Below are 17,500 nucleotides of genomic sequence, written 5' to 3'. Positions count from 1 at the left end.
TTTCAAGTGTTTCTCAAGTGTTATATCAAGTGTGGTGATCGATTCAGTGTTTCCTTTTCTTATAATTGTTGGAAGTGTTTTTCGACTGCCCTGTCACGTGTTACTGTGGTGTTACTGTGAAAATTCATCAACATTTTAGTGTTCTTTTAGTTATTTCAGTTGTTTGCCAAGTGTTATTACCGTGGCGATTAATTCAGTGTCTCCTGTCCTTATAATCGTTTGAAGTGTTTATCAAGTGTCCCGCCGCAAGTTACTCTGGGAATTTATCAGTTGCTCCCAGTCCTTATTGTTGTTCCAGGTGTTAGAAATAATCAGGCAGACAGTAGTTGAAATTAAAATTATACTTATAAGAGAACAAAGAAAGCCGTGGCAGTGGGGAAGAACAGGAAGAGTAACTAAAGGCAGTGAGTTTGAGAGTGTGGGAGTGAAGCTACTGGGACCGTATTGTGGAATGTCTTTGCGCACCACCTTCACTACTTATGAACGGTTCTCATGACAGATTGAAAGGAAAGAAGGACCAAGGAAGCGAAGCAAACAAGACCCACGAAAATGACATTGTCTAAAAAAGAAAAAAAAGAAAAAAAAGAAAAGAAAAAAAAAAAGAAAAAAAAGTTGCAGTAGAAGAAAGAAAACAAATGATGCAAAAGATAGAAGTGAAATGATTATTTTGTGTAAGAGGGGCTCCGTCACAGGGCAACGAAATTAAAGAAAACAAGCTCTACCGAGGTGCCATTCCCTAAAGAAAAGTCAAAATTATTATCCAAAATTGGACGATGAGTGCCTCGAAACCTCCCTCTTGAAAAAAAGTTCAAGCCATAGGATGGAGGGAATACAGAAACAGGCAGGGAGTTCCAGAGCTTACCAGAGAAAAGGATGTTGAGAATACTGGTTAAATTTTGCATTATAGAGGTGGACTGAATAGGAGTGAGGGAAATTAGAAAGTCTGTGTTTCGGTGAAGAAAAGGTGAGATTTAGTAGAGGAGAGGTGGTGCTCACACATTGAAAATTAGGTCTAATCCCACGAATGTTGGATAAGTTAACTGGAAAAGAAAGATGACACTTAGGGTCGATACCAGAAGAGCAGTTCGACCTGAGGACGTTTATGGTTCCCTCCCTGGATGGGAACTCCAAGGCTGGTGTAGGAGTCGCTATGTTAAAAATTTTGGACCTCGAGTGAAGGTTGTGCGTGTAATTAGGTGGATGTAGAGTTTTGCGAAGGAGAGTCGTCTTGAGGGGGCAGACTGTGATTGCCCTCTTGTGTTGTGACAAAGGGAGGCAGCAAAGGTTGAGGGAGGTCACAGCTGGGTCATAGATAAGTTCACAACACCACTTTGGTCCAGTGTTTGAGGCCTCCGTGGGAGTAATAATCGTTTAGACAGGTGAGTACTGCCTCCTTAGCGGTATATAAAAATAAATAACAAGGAGACATAAACAATAACACATCTCTTCTTATCTTCTATCGCTTCTTTCACGGTAATTATTCATCTGGCTTCCCTAACTGCATGCACTCCCCACTCCCTCTCCCCACCATGCAGGAGTTAACCATTCAACCATTCTACTCTGTGTTTCGTCCCTTTTGTCTGTAAACTCTGGAACGCCTTGCCTGTTTTTGAGTTTTCTCGTGTCTTTGACTAAATTTTTCTAGAGGAAGGTTTCAAGACACTCCACGATGTCACTCTGGACTCCTCTGTTTTATTGAGGCTCTGGCACCTTTATTTTATTATATATATTTTTTAAATTTAGTTGTTCATTTATTTTTTTAGCGGTTGTGTTGTCCTTTGCCTGAGCATTTTTTATATATATATATATATATAACACACACACACACACACACACACACACACACACACTCACATGAACAGAGAGAATAGAAAAAAAAAACACGCAACAAATTAACTTGAAAAGAAACTGGAATAATACAAGAACAAAAGAATAATATTTGAGAGACAATGAAAAAAAAAGAAAGAAAAAAAACTCACAGAACGTCCAACAACAACAACAACAACAACAACAAAATATCTTATCTTATCGCGTCACGTCACCCCTCGCCTTGCATCCTGTGTGTGTGTTGACGCCGCGGAGAGATGGCAGAGGGCGGAGGACGGATGCAAAACACAACCTCTGAGGATAACGCCAATAAATCCTCTGTAGTCGACCACACGAAGGGGAAAACAGAGGAGGATGAGTGCCCTGCAGTCACCACTAAAGATACGAGTGAACCAGAAGATGTCATGGCGAAGAATAAGACTAAGGTAAGATTTAATTGTTGTTTCAGTAAGTCAGTAGGCATACACGTGGCATTTTCTATATATGAGCAGTAATGCCTATGTCCACCTATCATTCCCATCCATAAGCGTGTGTTGTCTATACCTTTTTCATATAGTCTTCCTTTGTTACCATTGAGAGCACGGCCAAGAATTTTTCCATGGATACAGAAAGATTAGAGTAGAGCTAATTTTGTCTTCTCTAGATCACGTAACTATTGAAGAGACTGAAACACATCATTGCCTTAAAAAAAAGGTCATAGGTGTATAGGGAAGCATTAGTCCAGGAATGAATTAAAATCTGATTTGACTCTAGCAAAGTCAGTGTAAGAGAAAGACAAAAGTGCTCCTGTCTGGCATAACGGAGAAGTGTAGCGCAAGGGATGCCAGATGCCGCTGTGCTCTTGCCTGTTTGTATGGACGATGCTATTTTGATCTTAATCTTGATCTTAAGGATGGCTCGGGGTTGTTCCTGAGCCAAGCCTTTAATGAGAGAAACTATTAGCAGGCTTTTTCTATTATTTATTTTATCTTTTTATTTTTATTTTCCTGGATTTTGTTTTTTTGCCTTCCCTTGTGTCTTCCTTTCTTGTACATGATAATAATAATGATAATAATGATAATAATAATAGTAGTAGCAGTAGTAGTAGTAGTAGTAGTAGTAGTAGTAACTTTTACTTAGTAGATTGCCAAGGAAACATTCCGATCAAGTAAGTGACATTAGGAGGGAAAAAAGTTAAGAATAGATGACATTTAGGTATTGATGGGTTGATTGATTAAAAATAGTTATTACATTTGTTTACTACATTGTCAAGGGAAACTCTAATAAAGTAAGTGAAAGTAGGAGGGAAAAATAGTAAGAATATATTATGTCTAGACTAACTGATTGAAGACTAACTGATAAAATAATGATAACTTTTTGCTTAAATTTCCAAAAGAAACTTCGACGAAATGAGTAATTAATTAATACTAAACAGTAAATAAACTAGTAAATGTTTAAGTGGAGAAACAACTAAGAATATATGGCAGCTAGATATTGATAGACTGACTCACTCACTAATAAAGATGACAACTTTTGCTTAAATTGAAAAAAAAAAAAACTTCGACAAGATAAGCAATTAATTAATACTAAATAGCAAATAAACTAGTAAATGATGAAGTGGTGAGAAAGATTAAGAATTATAAGACATTTACATATTAACTGAGTGACTGACTAACTGACTGACTGACTGATTGACTGTTTTGTGTTCCCCAGGCAGAGCAACTCCTGGCGCTGGGCATAGAGTGTCTGGAGAAGGACGAGGACCGGGAGGCGCTGAACCACCTGACGGAGGCCATAGCATTGGACGCCAGTAATCCTCTCCTCTTTATTAACAGGTAGGTAGGTCTCTCTCTCTCTTTCTCTCTCTCTCTCTCTCTCTCTCTCTCTCTCTGAGAACACCACTGAGTCTGTGTCTCCTCCAGGGCGGCAGCGTATGCCCGGCTGAAGAATTACGACGATGCAATGGAGGACGCCGAGACTGTGGTGGAGATGCGCCCGGACTGGCCCGAGGTGAGGGAGTGTAGGTAGGTGAGGCGTGTTGCTGCTGCTGCTGCTGCTGCTGGAGGCTTTATGAAGTACTTTGTGTTGCAGTCACCCACAACCGTGATGCCACAAAGGCAAAGTGATGATGTTTATGTAACTGAGTAAATTTCTGGTAATTTCTTTGAATAATACATGTCTACTTCATTGGTTCTCGGTGATGACTGCTTTCATATTATTCTTTTTTTTTTTTTTTTTTAATCGCTGTGTTAAAATCATTTCTAACCTGTTTATGTGGACCATCAGATTTAAAGCAATGACGGAAACACGTTTGAAATGATCAACTAAACTTTTTTATTCACTGGAGCGCTGTACGTCCTTTCAGAGAGAAGCAGCAGAGAACACAAAGCGATCAGTACGTATACACACAAAAAAAAGGAAAACCATGTAGAGATCCTAAATCCACGCATCTGTATTGACGATAACGTGCTTAAAAAAAGAAAATATGTTTGTTATATCCGGATCCAGTATTGACCAAAAAAAAAAAAAAAATATATATATATCGACCATAATAAGAACTTACTGTACGTTATAAAGTATTTGATTCTCTAGTACTCGATTATTATTATCTTATTTATTTATCTATTTATTTGTTTATTTATTTTTTGTTATCTCTGCGTCTGTGTGTGCACGTGGTGGGCTGAGAATGACAGCTGCTTATCATGAATCGTGAACATGGCCAGTTAAGCAGTCAGTGAGTTAGTTAATCGTTCAGTCACTCAGTTATTCATTCATTCATCCATTTATTCAGTCATTCAGTCAATCAGTCAGTCAGACAATCGTTCAGTCAGTCATTCATTCATCCATTTATTGTCATTTAATCAATCAGTCATTCAATCAGTCAGTCGGTCACTTAGTCATTCATTCATACATTTATTCAATCATTTAATCAATCAGTCATTCAATCAGGCAGTCAGTCACTTAGTCATTCATTCATGCATTTATTCAGTCGTCCAATTAATCAGTCATTCACTCAGTCAGTACCAGTAAAAGCATCACTTTAGTAGTAGTAATATCTACCACTACTACTGCTTCAGATCTTGCCAGTACACAGACTCATATAACAATCCACTTCACAATCATACGCTCATTGAGATACTACAAACAAATGAAGATCTGCCTCTCTCTCCTCTCTCGTCCTCTCCCCAGGCATATTTGAGGAAGGGGTCGATATACCTTGCAGAGTGGAGGCACCGTCTGGCCTACTGTGCCTTCCAGTGCGGCCTGAGCCTGGACCCGGGGAGTGAGAGGCTGGGGAGGGCCTTCTTTGAGAGCAAGATGAGGGTAGGTAGAGGATTAAAGGAAGGACTCTCTCTCTCTCTCTCTCTCTCTCTCTCTCTCTCTCTCTCTCTCTCTGGCTCCGGTTTTTGTGTTCCTCAATGCTCTCTTCTGGTCAGGATTGTTTCCAAAGGCCACGAAGAGGGTTAATTAGGTTCTCAAGGGTGTTTTTGTAATAATTGTCAGTCAGTCAAGTAAAATCAAGGGTAAGTGAAACAAGAAGTGTCTGTCTGTCTTTGGGTTGGGTTCATCAATGCTTTCATGTCATCAGGATTGTTTTCAAAAGCCACAGAGATGATCAGGCGGGTTCTCAAGGGTGTTTTTGTAATTACTGGTGCAGAATTAGTGTTAGTCAGTTAACCACTCAAGTAAAGACAAGGGTAAGTGAAGGAATGACTGTCAGTTTGCCTTATTTTCTTCAATGCTTTCTCATCAACACTATTTTTCAAAAGCCACATAGATGATTAGTCAGGTTATCAAAGGTGTTTTTTTTCTAGTTAATGGTGCAGAATCAGTATCAGTCAGGCAGTCTGTCAGTCATTCAGGTATTTATTTGTTTTTTTTTTTCCATCAGTCTGTCAATTAATTAGCCAGTTGCTATTTCAGTGTATTGAATATACCAGTCACTCCCTTATTCATTCTGTTAATTAGTTATTCATCCAGACAGTCATCCAGTTAGTCACACGGTTAATCAGTCAATTATTCAGTTAGTCAGTTGAATAACTATTTCACTCATTTAGTCAACCAGTCAGTCAAAATGTCAGTTAGTCAGTTGACTATTCATTCATTCAGTCATTCATTCAATCAATCAATAAATCGTTCAATCAGCCAGTTAACCATTCATTCATTCATTTATCAAGTCAATCAGTCAGTCAGTCATTCAGTCAGTCAGTCAATGAACCATTCAATCAACCAGTCGTTCAGTCAGCCAGCTAACTATTCATTCATTCATTTATCATGTCAATCAGTCATTCAACCAATCAATCAGTCATACAACCAACGAACCAAGCAAGCAATCAGTCAGTCAGTCAGCCAGTCCTCCTCCTCCTCCTCCTCCTCCTCCTCCTCCTCCTCGTCCTCCTCCTCCCCATCTCCCCACGCAGATGCAGAAGGCGAAGAATGGCACCGTCTACCCGAAACCTCCCACTCACCCACTGATGGACAAGTCGGCACACAAGGAGCTCAGGAGGAACTCTTTCACCAGAGACTTCATGAGCGATCCGGAGTTCGTTGACATGCTGAACAGAATGAGGAGAGACTATGACCTGTGGCTGTGAGTAAAACCTTCTTTGTTCTTGATCTTGTTCTTGTTTCTTTTTTCTAGGTTGTTTTATTTATTTTGTTTGTGTATTTCGTGACTTAAAGAATACCGTTATAAATGGCTTCTTTTCGCAGCGAGGTACAAAATTCAGAAGACACGCGGTACATGGTGGCCAGCACAGTCGCTATGGCCTTTGAAGTCAACGCTGAGGAGGTGGACTGGAGCGACACACAGGAGAAGGAGAAACACAACGAGGATCTAGAGAGGTTCAGTTATCCTTACGTTCAAAGTTTCGAGGCGGTGCGCGAGGTTGTCATCCCCGCGTCTCCACCAGCCCCGCCTGAGGTGAAGAGGAGCAGGACCCCGCCGCCCGTCGTGAAGTATCCCAAGGGGTGTGAGATAGATGGGTCTCCCCTGTTTAGTGGGGTGATGGACATGCGCATACCTTCGTTTTCTTTGGAGTGAAGTTAGTGGTGTGGTTTCGAGTTTTGAATTTATTTTTTGTTTGATTTTATTTGTTGCTGTTGTTGATGTTATTATTATTATTATTATTATCATTATTATTATTATTATTATCATTATTATTATTATTATTGTGTGTGTGTGTATTTGCATTTTTTAATTAATCTATTTATTTTTATTCAGTGTCGTCGGTTTATAAAGGTGGATCACGTGAGGGAGAGAAGGCGAGTGGCCAGCGTCCCCGAGTTGCATGAGTACACCACGCCCTCCACGCCTGTTGTCCCACTCCCGCTCCTCTACAGTTCCTCTATTCCCATTACCTGGAGTTGCTCTGCCCGAGGAAAGATCCGTCATTCAGAACCTACATACGTTCGTAACATACACACCATAATTTTTTTTTTCCTACTAATGGTACTTACTTTATTAGTGTTCCTTGGGAAAGACGATTTAGTCATTCACTTCATGCATGCATACATACATACAGTATATACATTTGGAGGAGGCAGTAGACACCTGCTGAAGTGATAATTACTCCCAGTGAGGTTTCAAACACTGGACCAGGGGGTGTTGAGACCTCACTGAACGTTTCCCTTTGTCTCACAACACAAGGGGGCAGTCACAGCCTGCCCTCTAAAGACAACTCTCTTCCTTCACACAAAATTACATGCACCTAATTACTCACACACTCTTCACTCAAAATTCTAAACTACTTTTGACTGCTTGGGGACCGGCAGCTCAGTAGGCCTTTTCTTTTCTATATATATAAATTTGTTGTCCTTTGCCGTGCCTCTTCTACATAAAAAAAAAAAAAAAAGCTTGCATACGCACTTACATAGATAACATATATTCTAAACCTATTTTTCCTGCTAATGATACTTATTCTCTTAGAGTTCTCCTTGGCAATACGTTAAATCAAAACTTGTTATTTATTTTCATACTAATTTTCATACATATTTAGATACCATGCATTCTTAACTTTTCTTTTTTTTCCTGCTAATGGTACTCATTTCATTAGAGTTTTCTTTGGCAATATACTAAGAAGGATTTTGCTAATTTTTATACATACTTAAACATCATAATTATATCCTTAACTTTTTTTTTTTTATATATATAACCTGATAATGATACTTATTTCAAAAGACTCTTCCTTGGCAGTATACTAGGCAAATGTTACTATTAATTTTCACACACACACACACACACACACACACACACACACACACGAGAGGAAGGAAGGAAGACACAAGGACCAAACACAAACTCACAAAAAAGAAAAAAAAAAAGACTCCACTAATTATCTCTCCCATAAAATAAGAATAATACTAGATAAGAGGTAATTCCTGTGAGAAGGTGCCTTGAAATTCCTATTAGTTCCACCACTACTTAGTCTTCTTCAGCCATTCCTTACTGCGCCTCTATGAAAAGGTGTGTTTTGTCAGTAGGCTGTGTGTTAGGCTTTTACTTACCTCAATTATTCCCTCCCTCCTTTTCATTATTACTTTGTTTCTCTTATCTTTGTGTGTGTGTGTGTGTGTGTGTGTGTGTGTGTGTGTTATTTTGCAGTCATATCAGCTTCATCATGATGGATACACACTCGCACACACACACGCACACACACACATACACACACACGCTTCACTTTGCTAGTCGAGTCTTTAATATTGCTGAATGTTAAGTTACTTTTAATGCAATACTCTGATGATGTAACTTGTGTGATATTCTTATTGTTTTTAGATGATTATGATGATGATGATGATGATGATGATGATGGTGATGATGGTTATGATGATGTTGCCGGTAGTTGTGGTGATGATCATGATGGTGGTGGTAATTAAGATGATGATGATGATAGTGATGATGATATTTAAATGGTGACGATGATGGTGATTATGATACTTAAATGATGATGATAGTGATGATGATACTTAAATGGTGACGACGATAGTGATGACGATGATAGTGATGATGATACTTAAATGGTGACGATGATAGTGATGATGATACTTAAATGGTAACGATGATGATGATGATGATACTTAAATGGTGACGATGATGATGATGACGATGATAGTGATGATGATAATGATGATGATGATGATAATGATGTTAAAATGTTAATGATGATGATAGTAGTCATGATGATAGTGATGATGATGATGATGATGCAGGTAGTTGTGATGATGATGATGATGTAATGATGATACTTTTATTATAATGATGATGATGATGATGTTAGATATAATGATAATGATGATTGTTAAGATGATATCCATAATGATAAAGATGATAAATATGATTATGATGAAAATTATTATTAAAGTAACGTAACAATAAGAACTTAAAAAAGCATAAGGGAACAAGGGAAACTGCCGGAAGCCATCAGACCTACTCGTGGCAGTTCCCGTAATAAACAAGCTTGCCTATTTCCATTTAATCCACTAATTGAAAGTTCCCAAATGACTCGGCACTAACAACAGTATTATTTTACTCTTTCACCAGTCCCAACATGGCTCTTCTTACTCTTCTCAGCAGATAGAGCTTTCATTTTGAGTAATTTAAACCCCATACATATCCATCGCAAATTAATAATGCTGACATCGATTTTTAAAGATATATCTATATTGCTCCTATGACAACGCTAAAAAAATAAAAAATAAATAAATAAAATAAAAACTAATGATTTGCGGGGAAAACAACAAGCAGATTAATTTAAGACAGGCCGAAAACTACGAGGAAGAAAAAAAAAGTAGTTTCGTCTGGAATAGAGAGACTGGTGAGAATAAAAATTTTACCCTAACAGTTTGATTGCGTCAGTTCCATTAATTTACAACTCTATTTGAGAACCAATTCATTCCCCCCCTTTTTTTTTTTTTTTTCTAACATTATCAAGATTCAACATATTCTTATCTTGATTACTGGCCTTGAGAATTTTGCTTGTGTCACCCTTGATATATCCCCTGTACCATTTAAAGACTTCTGTGAGATCCCTTCTTAACCTACGCCGCTTTAAAGTAACTAAGGAACGTACATTTAAAAGCTTCATTCTCTTTTCGTATCAATATATTTAATCCTGTGTATCGTTTGAGTCATTCTGCTTTGTACTGATTCTAACATACGTGTATTGATTTTGTTATGTAAGAACCAGAACTGCACAGCGCAATGTAAGAGAGGTCTGACCAGTGCCAGTGTAACCTTAATAATTATGATGATGGTGATGATGACGATGATGATGATGATGATGATGATGATGATGATGATGATGATGATGATGAGAATAAGACCTAGAAGATTAGCTGATATGATATTGTTATTGTTATTATTATTATTATTATTATTATTATTATTATTATTATTATTATTACTATTGTTGTATTACTACTACTACTACTACTACTACTACTACTACTACTACTACTACTACTATTTCTGTTACTACTTTTACTACTACTACTACTACTATTACTACTCATTATCATTATTATTATTATTATTATTATCATTATTATTATTATTATTATTATTATTATTATTATTAGTAGTAGTAGTAGTAGTAGTAGTAGTAGTAGTAGTAGTAGTAGTAGTATCTTGACTCACATTAAGTACTCATAATAACAAAGCTGTGAAGATAACAGTGATAAAGCTTCCTAATATATGTAACATCTGAAGTCACTGTAATCTCTTCCTCTTCCTTCATTTCTTCCTTGTGTAATTAGTCAGTGTAGCCTCTCTGTACGTGGCTGTGTAAGACAAGAGCATGCAGGTGTGTTCAGGTTCCGTAGGTAGGATAATAATGCGATGTAGGTGTGATTATGATGCTTTAGTCCTTTGTAATGAAGAAAGTGACACGATTTTTGTACCTCCGGAAAAAAAAATATGAAAAAAAACATAAAATCTGATCTTGTGATGTAACGTTTTTTTTTTTTTTTCTTTATTATTCAGAAAATGAAGTGAGGACGTATTGGTCTCTCTCTCTCTCTCTCTCTCTCTCTCTCTCTCTCTCTCTCTCTCTCTCTCTCTCTCTCTCTCCTAAATGCTATTATTATATTTTGTTAGTTTTGTGAGATTAGACTTTTCTTTGTTTTCTCTCTGATTTTTTTTTTTTTTATAATGATCTACTCTTCTTTTCTGTCGATATATTTTTTTTCATTTGTAGGAAAGGAAAGTAAAAGAAAAAATTATGCAGATATTTAGAAAATCTTAAATTTGAGAAGAGATGGATTAAGTTTCTTTTTTTTCTTCTTCGTCTTCTCCTCCTCCTCCTCCTCCTCCTCCTCCTCCTCCTCTTTCTCTCCCTCCTTCTCCTCCTCCTTCTCTTAACCCCCTCCTCCTCGTAATCTACTACCACCACCACCGCCTCTTCCTCTACACCACAACGACCAACGGCGCCACCACACACACACACACACACACGCACACACACACACACACACACACACACACACACACACACACACACACACACACACACACACACAGCGTCTCGTCACGTACGCACACTTGCTCTGGAAGGTTTCTGATGTCCATTCTTGTGTACGTTTCCAGATCACGTACACACAAGCGGTTGGAGTCGTTTCTTTACGTACACGGACACAGGTCAGGGCCGACACGATACTCATCACGTGCACACAAATACGTACATGGTTTCTGTCACGTACGTACACACACACACACACACACACACACACACACACACACACAGAGAGAGAGAGAGAGAGAGAGAGAGAGAGAGAGAGAGAGAGAGAGTTACGTACCTACACACACGCACTTCTGCCATCACGTGCACCTAGTTACGTACATGGCGTTTGTCACGTACACACCTTCACAGCAGCTCGTACGCACATTTTTCCTCCACACGTACATAAGATACATAGAAATACGTACAAAAGAACACGTACACGTCCTCTTTCACGTACATAAACACGTGCATGCTTTCCCTCACGTACACATAGATAGATGCACGACTTCCGTCACACACACACACACACACACACACACACACACACACACACACACACAAACACAAACAAAACAAAAAAAAAGGAAGATTAAGTGTTAATGAGACCAAAAACAAATAAGAGATAAGAACGATAATGAGGAGGAGGAGGAGGAGGAGGAAGAGGAGAAGGAAGAGGAGGAGGAGGAGGAGGAGGGGAGAGGATGCAAAAGAAAAGTAGAAAAAAATATAAATAACCAAAAGTATGCAAATAAGAAAATAACGAACCCCAAAAAAGTACAACAACAACAACAACAACAACAACAGCAACAACAACAACAACAACAACAACAACAACAACAACAAAGACACGAGAATGACCTCCAGAACAAAAAGTCTACGTGATCTACTGCACGGAGAGAGAGAGAGAGAGAGAGAGAGAGAGAGAGAGAGAGAGAGAGAGAGAGATCGGTGACTTCATCTGCTTGAGTCTAAGAAAGAGAAATAGAAATGAGAAGTTAAATGCTTATACAGTTAATAAAAGTTAAAGGGGGAACTAGACAAGAATAAAGAGATGATTTACTTCAGTGACCTAAAGAGAGTAAATTTCTAAAAGGTAATAGATAAAAGTGATAAATAATTCGTAATAGGTAAGGGAGTAACAAGTGAAGTGTAATTGTTAGGAGTGTAATTGGTTTAAATGGTGCAGGTGAGAATGTACGTAATTAATTAATGTGTACTGGAGGTGAAAGGGGTGAGCAGGTGTATTAGTTTAGGTCTCTCTCTCTCTCTCTCTCTCTCTCTCTCTCTCTCTCTCTCTCTCTCTCTCTCTCTCTCTCTCTCTCTCTCTCTCTCTCTATGTTATCGCCACACCTTCGTTCTTATCTAATCCATCACAATTTTCCTTTTTTATTTTTATTTTTACATACTTTTAGGCACAGTGGGAAGGACGTTGTGTGTGTGTGTGTGTGTGTGTGTGTGTGTGTGTGTGTGTGTGTGTGTGTGTTCAGATAGGTACTAACTATACTTGAAGACTATTTTGGTTTCAATGTACTATTTCATACAAGACGGCTAAGGGAGAGAGAGAGAGAAAGAAAAAAAAAAACATTAAACAAAGATTCAATGATAACCTAAAACTACCAGTATAAAATATTAGGGAGAAAGAGAGAGAGAGAGAGAGAGAGAGAGAGAGAGAGAGAGAGAGAGAGAGAGAGAGAGAGAGAGAGAGAGAGAGAGAAGGAATATACTGGCAGGTGAATGGAAGAGGTGAATTCACTCCAGATACTCGTCATTTTCTTCCTCACAAGCAATCAGCAAAGCGAGGCACTTGGTCCTCTAGCACACTCACTCCTTTGCCACAACCTTCCTGAACCACAAACCAATCTGAGACATTTCTACACCCACCTCAGAACATGACTGTCTGTTTTCTCTCACCACTATTCTGTCCATCCCCCAAATGCAAGAGTTAACCAGTGGTCTCAGTCTTTCATCCCTTTTCTGGTAAATTCTGGAACTCCTTGCCTGCTTCTGTATTTCCTCCTTCGTATGACTTGAGCTCTTTTCAGGAGGGAGGCTTCAAGACACTTACCCTCCAGTTCTAAATAATCCTTTTGGCTTTTCTTTTGCGAATCTCACCTCAGTTGATCTTTCTTTCCTCACTTTTTCGTTGCCCTTGGCCAGTCCCCTTCTTACATAAAAAGAAAAAAAGATACTGGACAGCCATCAAAAACTATTCTTCCAACCCTCTTGTCTTCCTTCTAGTGGTTGTCATCATTAAGTACAACACTCTTGATATCGTACATTGTTGTTTGTCGCAGTAAAAGGATTAAGAGTGATATAGTGTAGAGAAGTTACGTGCCTTGCTCAGGACTGGTATACATAGAAAAGGTTAACTCATGACTTGTGTTATAATTAGTAGTGTTTTCCTGCCATACAGTTTGCTTTCTTGTTAATGTGATAACACACACACACACACACACACACACAGACACACATACATAAGCCAAAACGTTTCGTCTGTCTCTGAAAATGTGTGTGTGTGTGTGTGTGTGTGTGTGTGTGTGTGTGTGTGTGTGTGTACGAGGGTCTTGCTCTTGTGACCTTCTTAATCACAGCCTTATATGTTTAAAGTGCGTGCATACGTGGATACTTGCACGCGGGTTTGTACGTGCAAGAGTGGCTGTGCTTACGAGGGAGTGCTTGAGAATGTGAGTGTTTGCATGCGTGCGTGTGTGCGTGTGTGTGTGCGTGTGTGTGTGTGCGTGCGTGCGCTAGGTTAAGGGCGAGTGTGCTTACGTGTGAGTGCATGCGTGGTTGGGTGTGAGTGCGTGCGTGCGTGCGTGGTACGTATGGGTCAGTGCGTGGCAGTGGGTATGGGACGCTGGGGCAATCAATCGGTGACTCAACCCAGAGGTGAGGCGAGGCGAGGTGAGGGGCGGTGGCCGTGGTGGTGGTGGGTGGAGTGAGGCAGTGGTGGTGGTGGTGGTGTGTCTGCCTGTGAGCCTCATTAACACAACACAGCCCCTCCCCTCAGCCACTGAACCATAGGAATATAAGGGAAGATGCCAGAGAGAGAGAGAGAGAGAGAGAGAGAGAGAGAGAGAGAGAGAGAGAGAGAGAGAGAGAGAGAGAGAGAACAAAATAACCTCAAGAAGCCATTAGGCCTACACGTGGCAGCCCTTGTACAAAACATGCCTACCTATTTTCACCTGCCATTCCAATCCATAAATTAGTCTAATCATTTTAAAACATCCCTAATGAATCGTCACTAACAACCAGAGATACTAAGTTTATTCCATTCATTTACTACTTTACTTCAGGACCAATTTGTTCATATATCGTTAAGTTTTATTTCTTCAAGTCTAGCTAGCTTAGTCTGAACCCATTATTTTTTGTCTCGCTCTGATTACTGACCCTGCTTATGTCATCCTTGTTATAGCTAGAATGCTTTGCTCTCTCACCTCGACTTCATATTCTCAAAAGCCACAGAGATGATCAAACTGGTTCTCAAGACGATTTCTCATGTTGATAATGTAGAAATCTTGTTAACCTGTCACTAGAACGCGTGTAACTTCACCACAGACATTTTCAAAGGCCACAAAGATGGTTAACCTGATTCACAAGACAAATTTTTCGTGTTAATAATGTAGAAATCTTGTTAACTTGTCACGAATCATAAAAAAAATACCCTTGAGAACCATGTAACTTCACCACAGGCATTTTCAAAGACCACAGAGATAATTAGCCATGCTCTCAAGACTATTTCTGCTATTAATAATGTAGAAATCTTATTAACCTATCTCTAGAAGTATATAAAAAAAAAAAAAAACCTTAGAAATCCACGTAACTTCAACCACAGTCTTTTGAATGTAGTGAAGGTGCAGCGAAGTTTCTCAGAATACAGCCCAAGGTGAGGCAGTCTTATAGGTGGGGAACAACACAAGAACCCAACGCAGGAACATCCGCAACATTCCCCAGCCGCGCTCGTCAGCACTGCATACGTCGGCGCCTTGCTGGGGAAAGGCTACCTGACTGATGCGGTCATGACGAGAAGCCGCGCCAGTCGCCGCCACGGAGCCGCCTGGGAGCTTGAAGTATCGCTGAGACGAGGAACGTGACAGATACCTCGTGAATAGGCGGATATGGCCACACGTCACCCATCACCCCACGTCAGCCACCTCTTCCCGTCCAGCGCATAGAAAACGGGGCCTTATTTTGAAACGCTTCCGTACAGCACCTCCACTACATTCCAAAGCCTTTATTTGAAGTTACACGTGTTTTTAATTGTGTTTTGACGGATCTAGTGACATACTGACAAGATTTCTACATTACTTAAAGAAGAAACACTCATGCAAATCTGGCTAATCGTCTCTGATCCTTGAAAACGGTGGTGAGAAAGAGAAACGTTTCAAATACGGGCAAGTCTTGAGTCAAGCACGCGGGGAGAGATAAGGAGGGGGAGAGGAAGGTCGAGGAAGGACAAGAAGAGTGAAGAGAGCTTGTGCGAGGTCGTAAGAGGTTGGCGACGTGCAGTAATTTCAAGGTTTTCAAGGTTATTCAAACCCAGCTGATGTTTGCTTTATATGGTGCGTGTGTGTGTGAGTGTGTGGGGGATAAACACACCCCTGAAGAGGCTGAGATAAGGAGGGAAAGGAGCAACAGCAGCAGGAGGAGGAGGAGGAGGAGGAAGACGAGGAGAAGGATGGGTAAACATGGTAATGAGATGCTTGAGACAGAGAGATAAAAAGAAAAGAAAAAAAAAACAGGAAAAAAAAAGTTTCAAGTCATCATCAGAGAAAAAAATATATAACCAAGAGCCTGAAGAAAGAAAACGGAACATTACGCAAAGAAGAAAATGAGTTTAAAAATTTTAATTAAGAGTAACTATAAAAAAAAAACGTATAATAAGTTTTGAATTACTGAAAAAAAAAATGATGTACTGAAAAGCTATGGAAGAGGAGGAGGAGAAGGAGGAGGAGGAGGAGTAATTTACCACGTAGAGAGGTTAAATGAGAAAGATAAGAGGGGCGAAGAGAGAGTCTGGTATGTGTGTGTGTGTGTGTGTGTGTGTGTGTGTGTGTGTGTGTGTGTGTGTGTGTGTGTACGTGCTCGAAGGCAGCCATGACCCCTTTCCTGTATCACTCATCCCTCCCCCTTTTCTCTCACTTCTTTCCTATTTGTATATTCTCTCTCTCTCTCTCTCTCTCTCTCTCTCTCTCTCTCTCTCTCTCTCTCTCTCTCTCTCTACAGTTTTATTCACATTTTCCTTCTTATTTTCTTTTATTTCTTCCCTTTCAATTCTGCTCCTTCTTTTCTCCCTCCTCTCCTCTCTTTTTTTCGGCCTTCTCTTCCTCCTCCGCTATGCACTTTTCTCTCTCCCTCCCTCCACGTTTACCTACATCTCTCCCTCCTCCTCCTCCTCCTCCTCCTCCTCCTCCTCGAGATAACGCCACATGCAATTAGTTCATCCCTTTTTCCTTCCTTTGTGTTCCTTTGTGCTCCCCTCGCGTTCAACTTCCACCTTTCCGGACTAAGGTGATAAGGGTCAGGGTAATGAGGGCGGAAGTCTACCTGTCTGGCTCACCTGTGCACTTATCAGGCTCCCTACGTGACCGACTGCAGGTGTGTGTGTGTGTGTGTGTGTGTGTGTGTGTGTGTGTGTGTGTTTGGGACAGTGGGTGGGTGGGTAAGGGAGGAAAGGTAGAGGGTTGGTTTACGATGAGAGAGAGAGAGAGAGAGAGAGAGAGAGAGAGAGAGAGAGAGAGAGAGAGAGAGAGAGAGAGAGAGAGAGAGAGAGAGAGAGAGAGAGAGATAACGATGCTGATAAATTAACTAGCCAAGTATGTCGATAAATAAATAGATAGATAGGTAGACAAGTAAATAGATAGACAGATAGATAGATAGATAGATAGATAGATAGATAGATAGATAGACAGATAGACAGGCAGATGGAAGGAGTGCGAGAGAAATAGTGATAAGGAGACATTGATTGACCGATTGACTGATTGACTGATTGATTTTAAGGTCATATGGCGCAGCAAGAGAGAGAGAGAGAGAGAGAGAGAGAGAGAGAGAGAGAGAGAGAGAGAGAGAGAAAGTCATACCTCTTCCCCACTTCACACGTACACATCCCCCCCATACCCTCTCAGTCCTCGCCTCTCTCTTCTTTCCTCCATCACCCTCCCTCCACCCCTCCTTTCACTGCCCATCTTACACCGCCC

The 17,500-nt window shown here is 40.0% G+C and overlaps 1 protein-coding gene across 6 annotated transcripts in view; it reads left to right on the top strand.

Annotated features, from left to right (window-relative positions):
• The window catches only part of LOC135113109 (uncharacterized), a 10,893-nt gene extending 142 nt beyond the window's left edge, over positions 1-10,751 (top strand). For 2 of the 6 annotated variants that reach the window (XM_064028154.1, XM_064028155.1), the window contains exons 2-8: positions 500-1,379; positions 1,863-2,252; positions 3,520-3,641; positions 3,729-3,816; positions 4,996-5,130; positions 6,228-6,397; positions 6,520-6,900. In XM_064028154.1, coding sequence (XP_063884224.1) covers positions 2,085-2,252; positions 3,520-3,641; positions 3,729-3,816; positions 4,996-5,130; positions 6,228-6,397; positions 6,520-6,850 — 1,014 coding nt within the window. In that variant the 5' untranslated portion in view covers positions 500-1,379; positions 1,863-2,084 and the 3' untranslated portion in view covers positions 6,851-6,900. Of the gene's footprint in view, positions 1,380-1,862; positions 2,253-3,519; positions 3,642-3,728; positions 3,817-4,995; positions 5,131-6,227; positions 6,398-6,519; positions 6,901-7,030 lie in introns of those variants that run through there. The other 4 variants (XM_064028153.1, XM_064028157.1, XM_064028152.1 and 1 more) reach the window with 4 other exon arrangements.
• Positions 10,752-17,500: the final 6,749 nt, after the last annotated feature.

Source organism: Scylla paramamosain, chromosome 25 (genome assembly GCF_035594125.1).
Source record: "Scylla paramamosain isolate STU-SP2022 chromosome 25, ASM3559412v1, whole genome shotgun sequence".
NCBI lineage: Eukaryota > Metazoa > Arthropoda > Malacostraca > Decapoda > Portunidae > Scylla > Scylla paramamosain.
The sequence above is the reverse complement of the archived record's forward strand: the minus strand, read 5'-3'. Positions and strand labels throughout refer to the sequence as shown.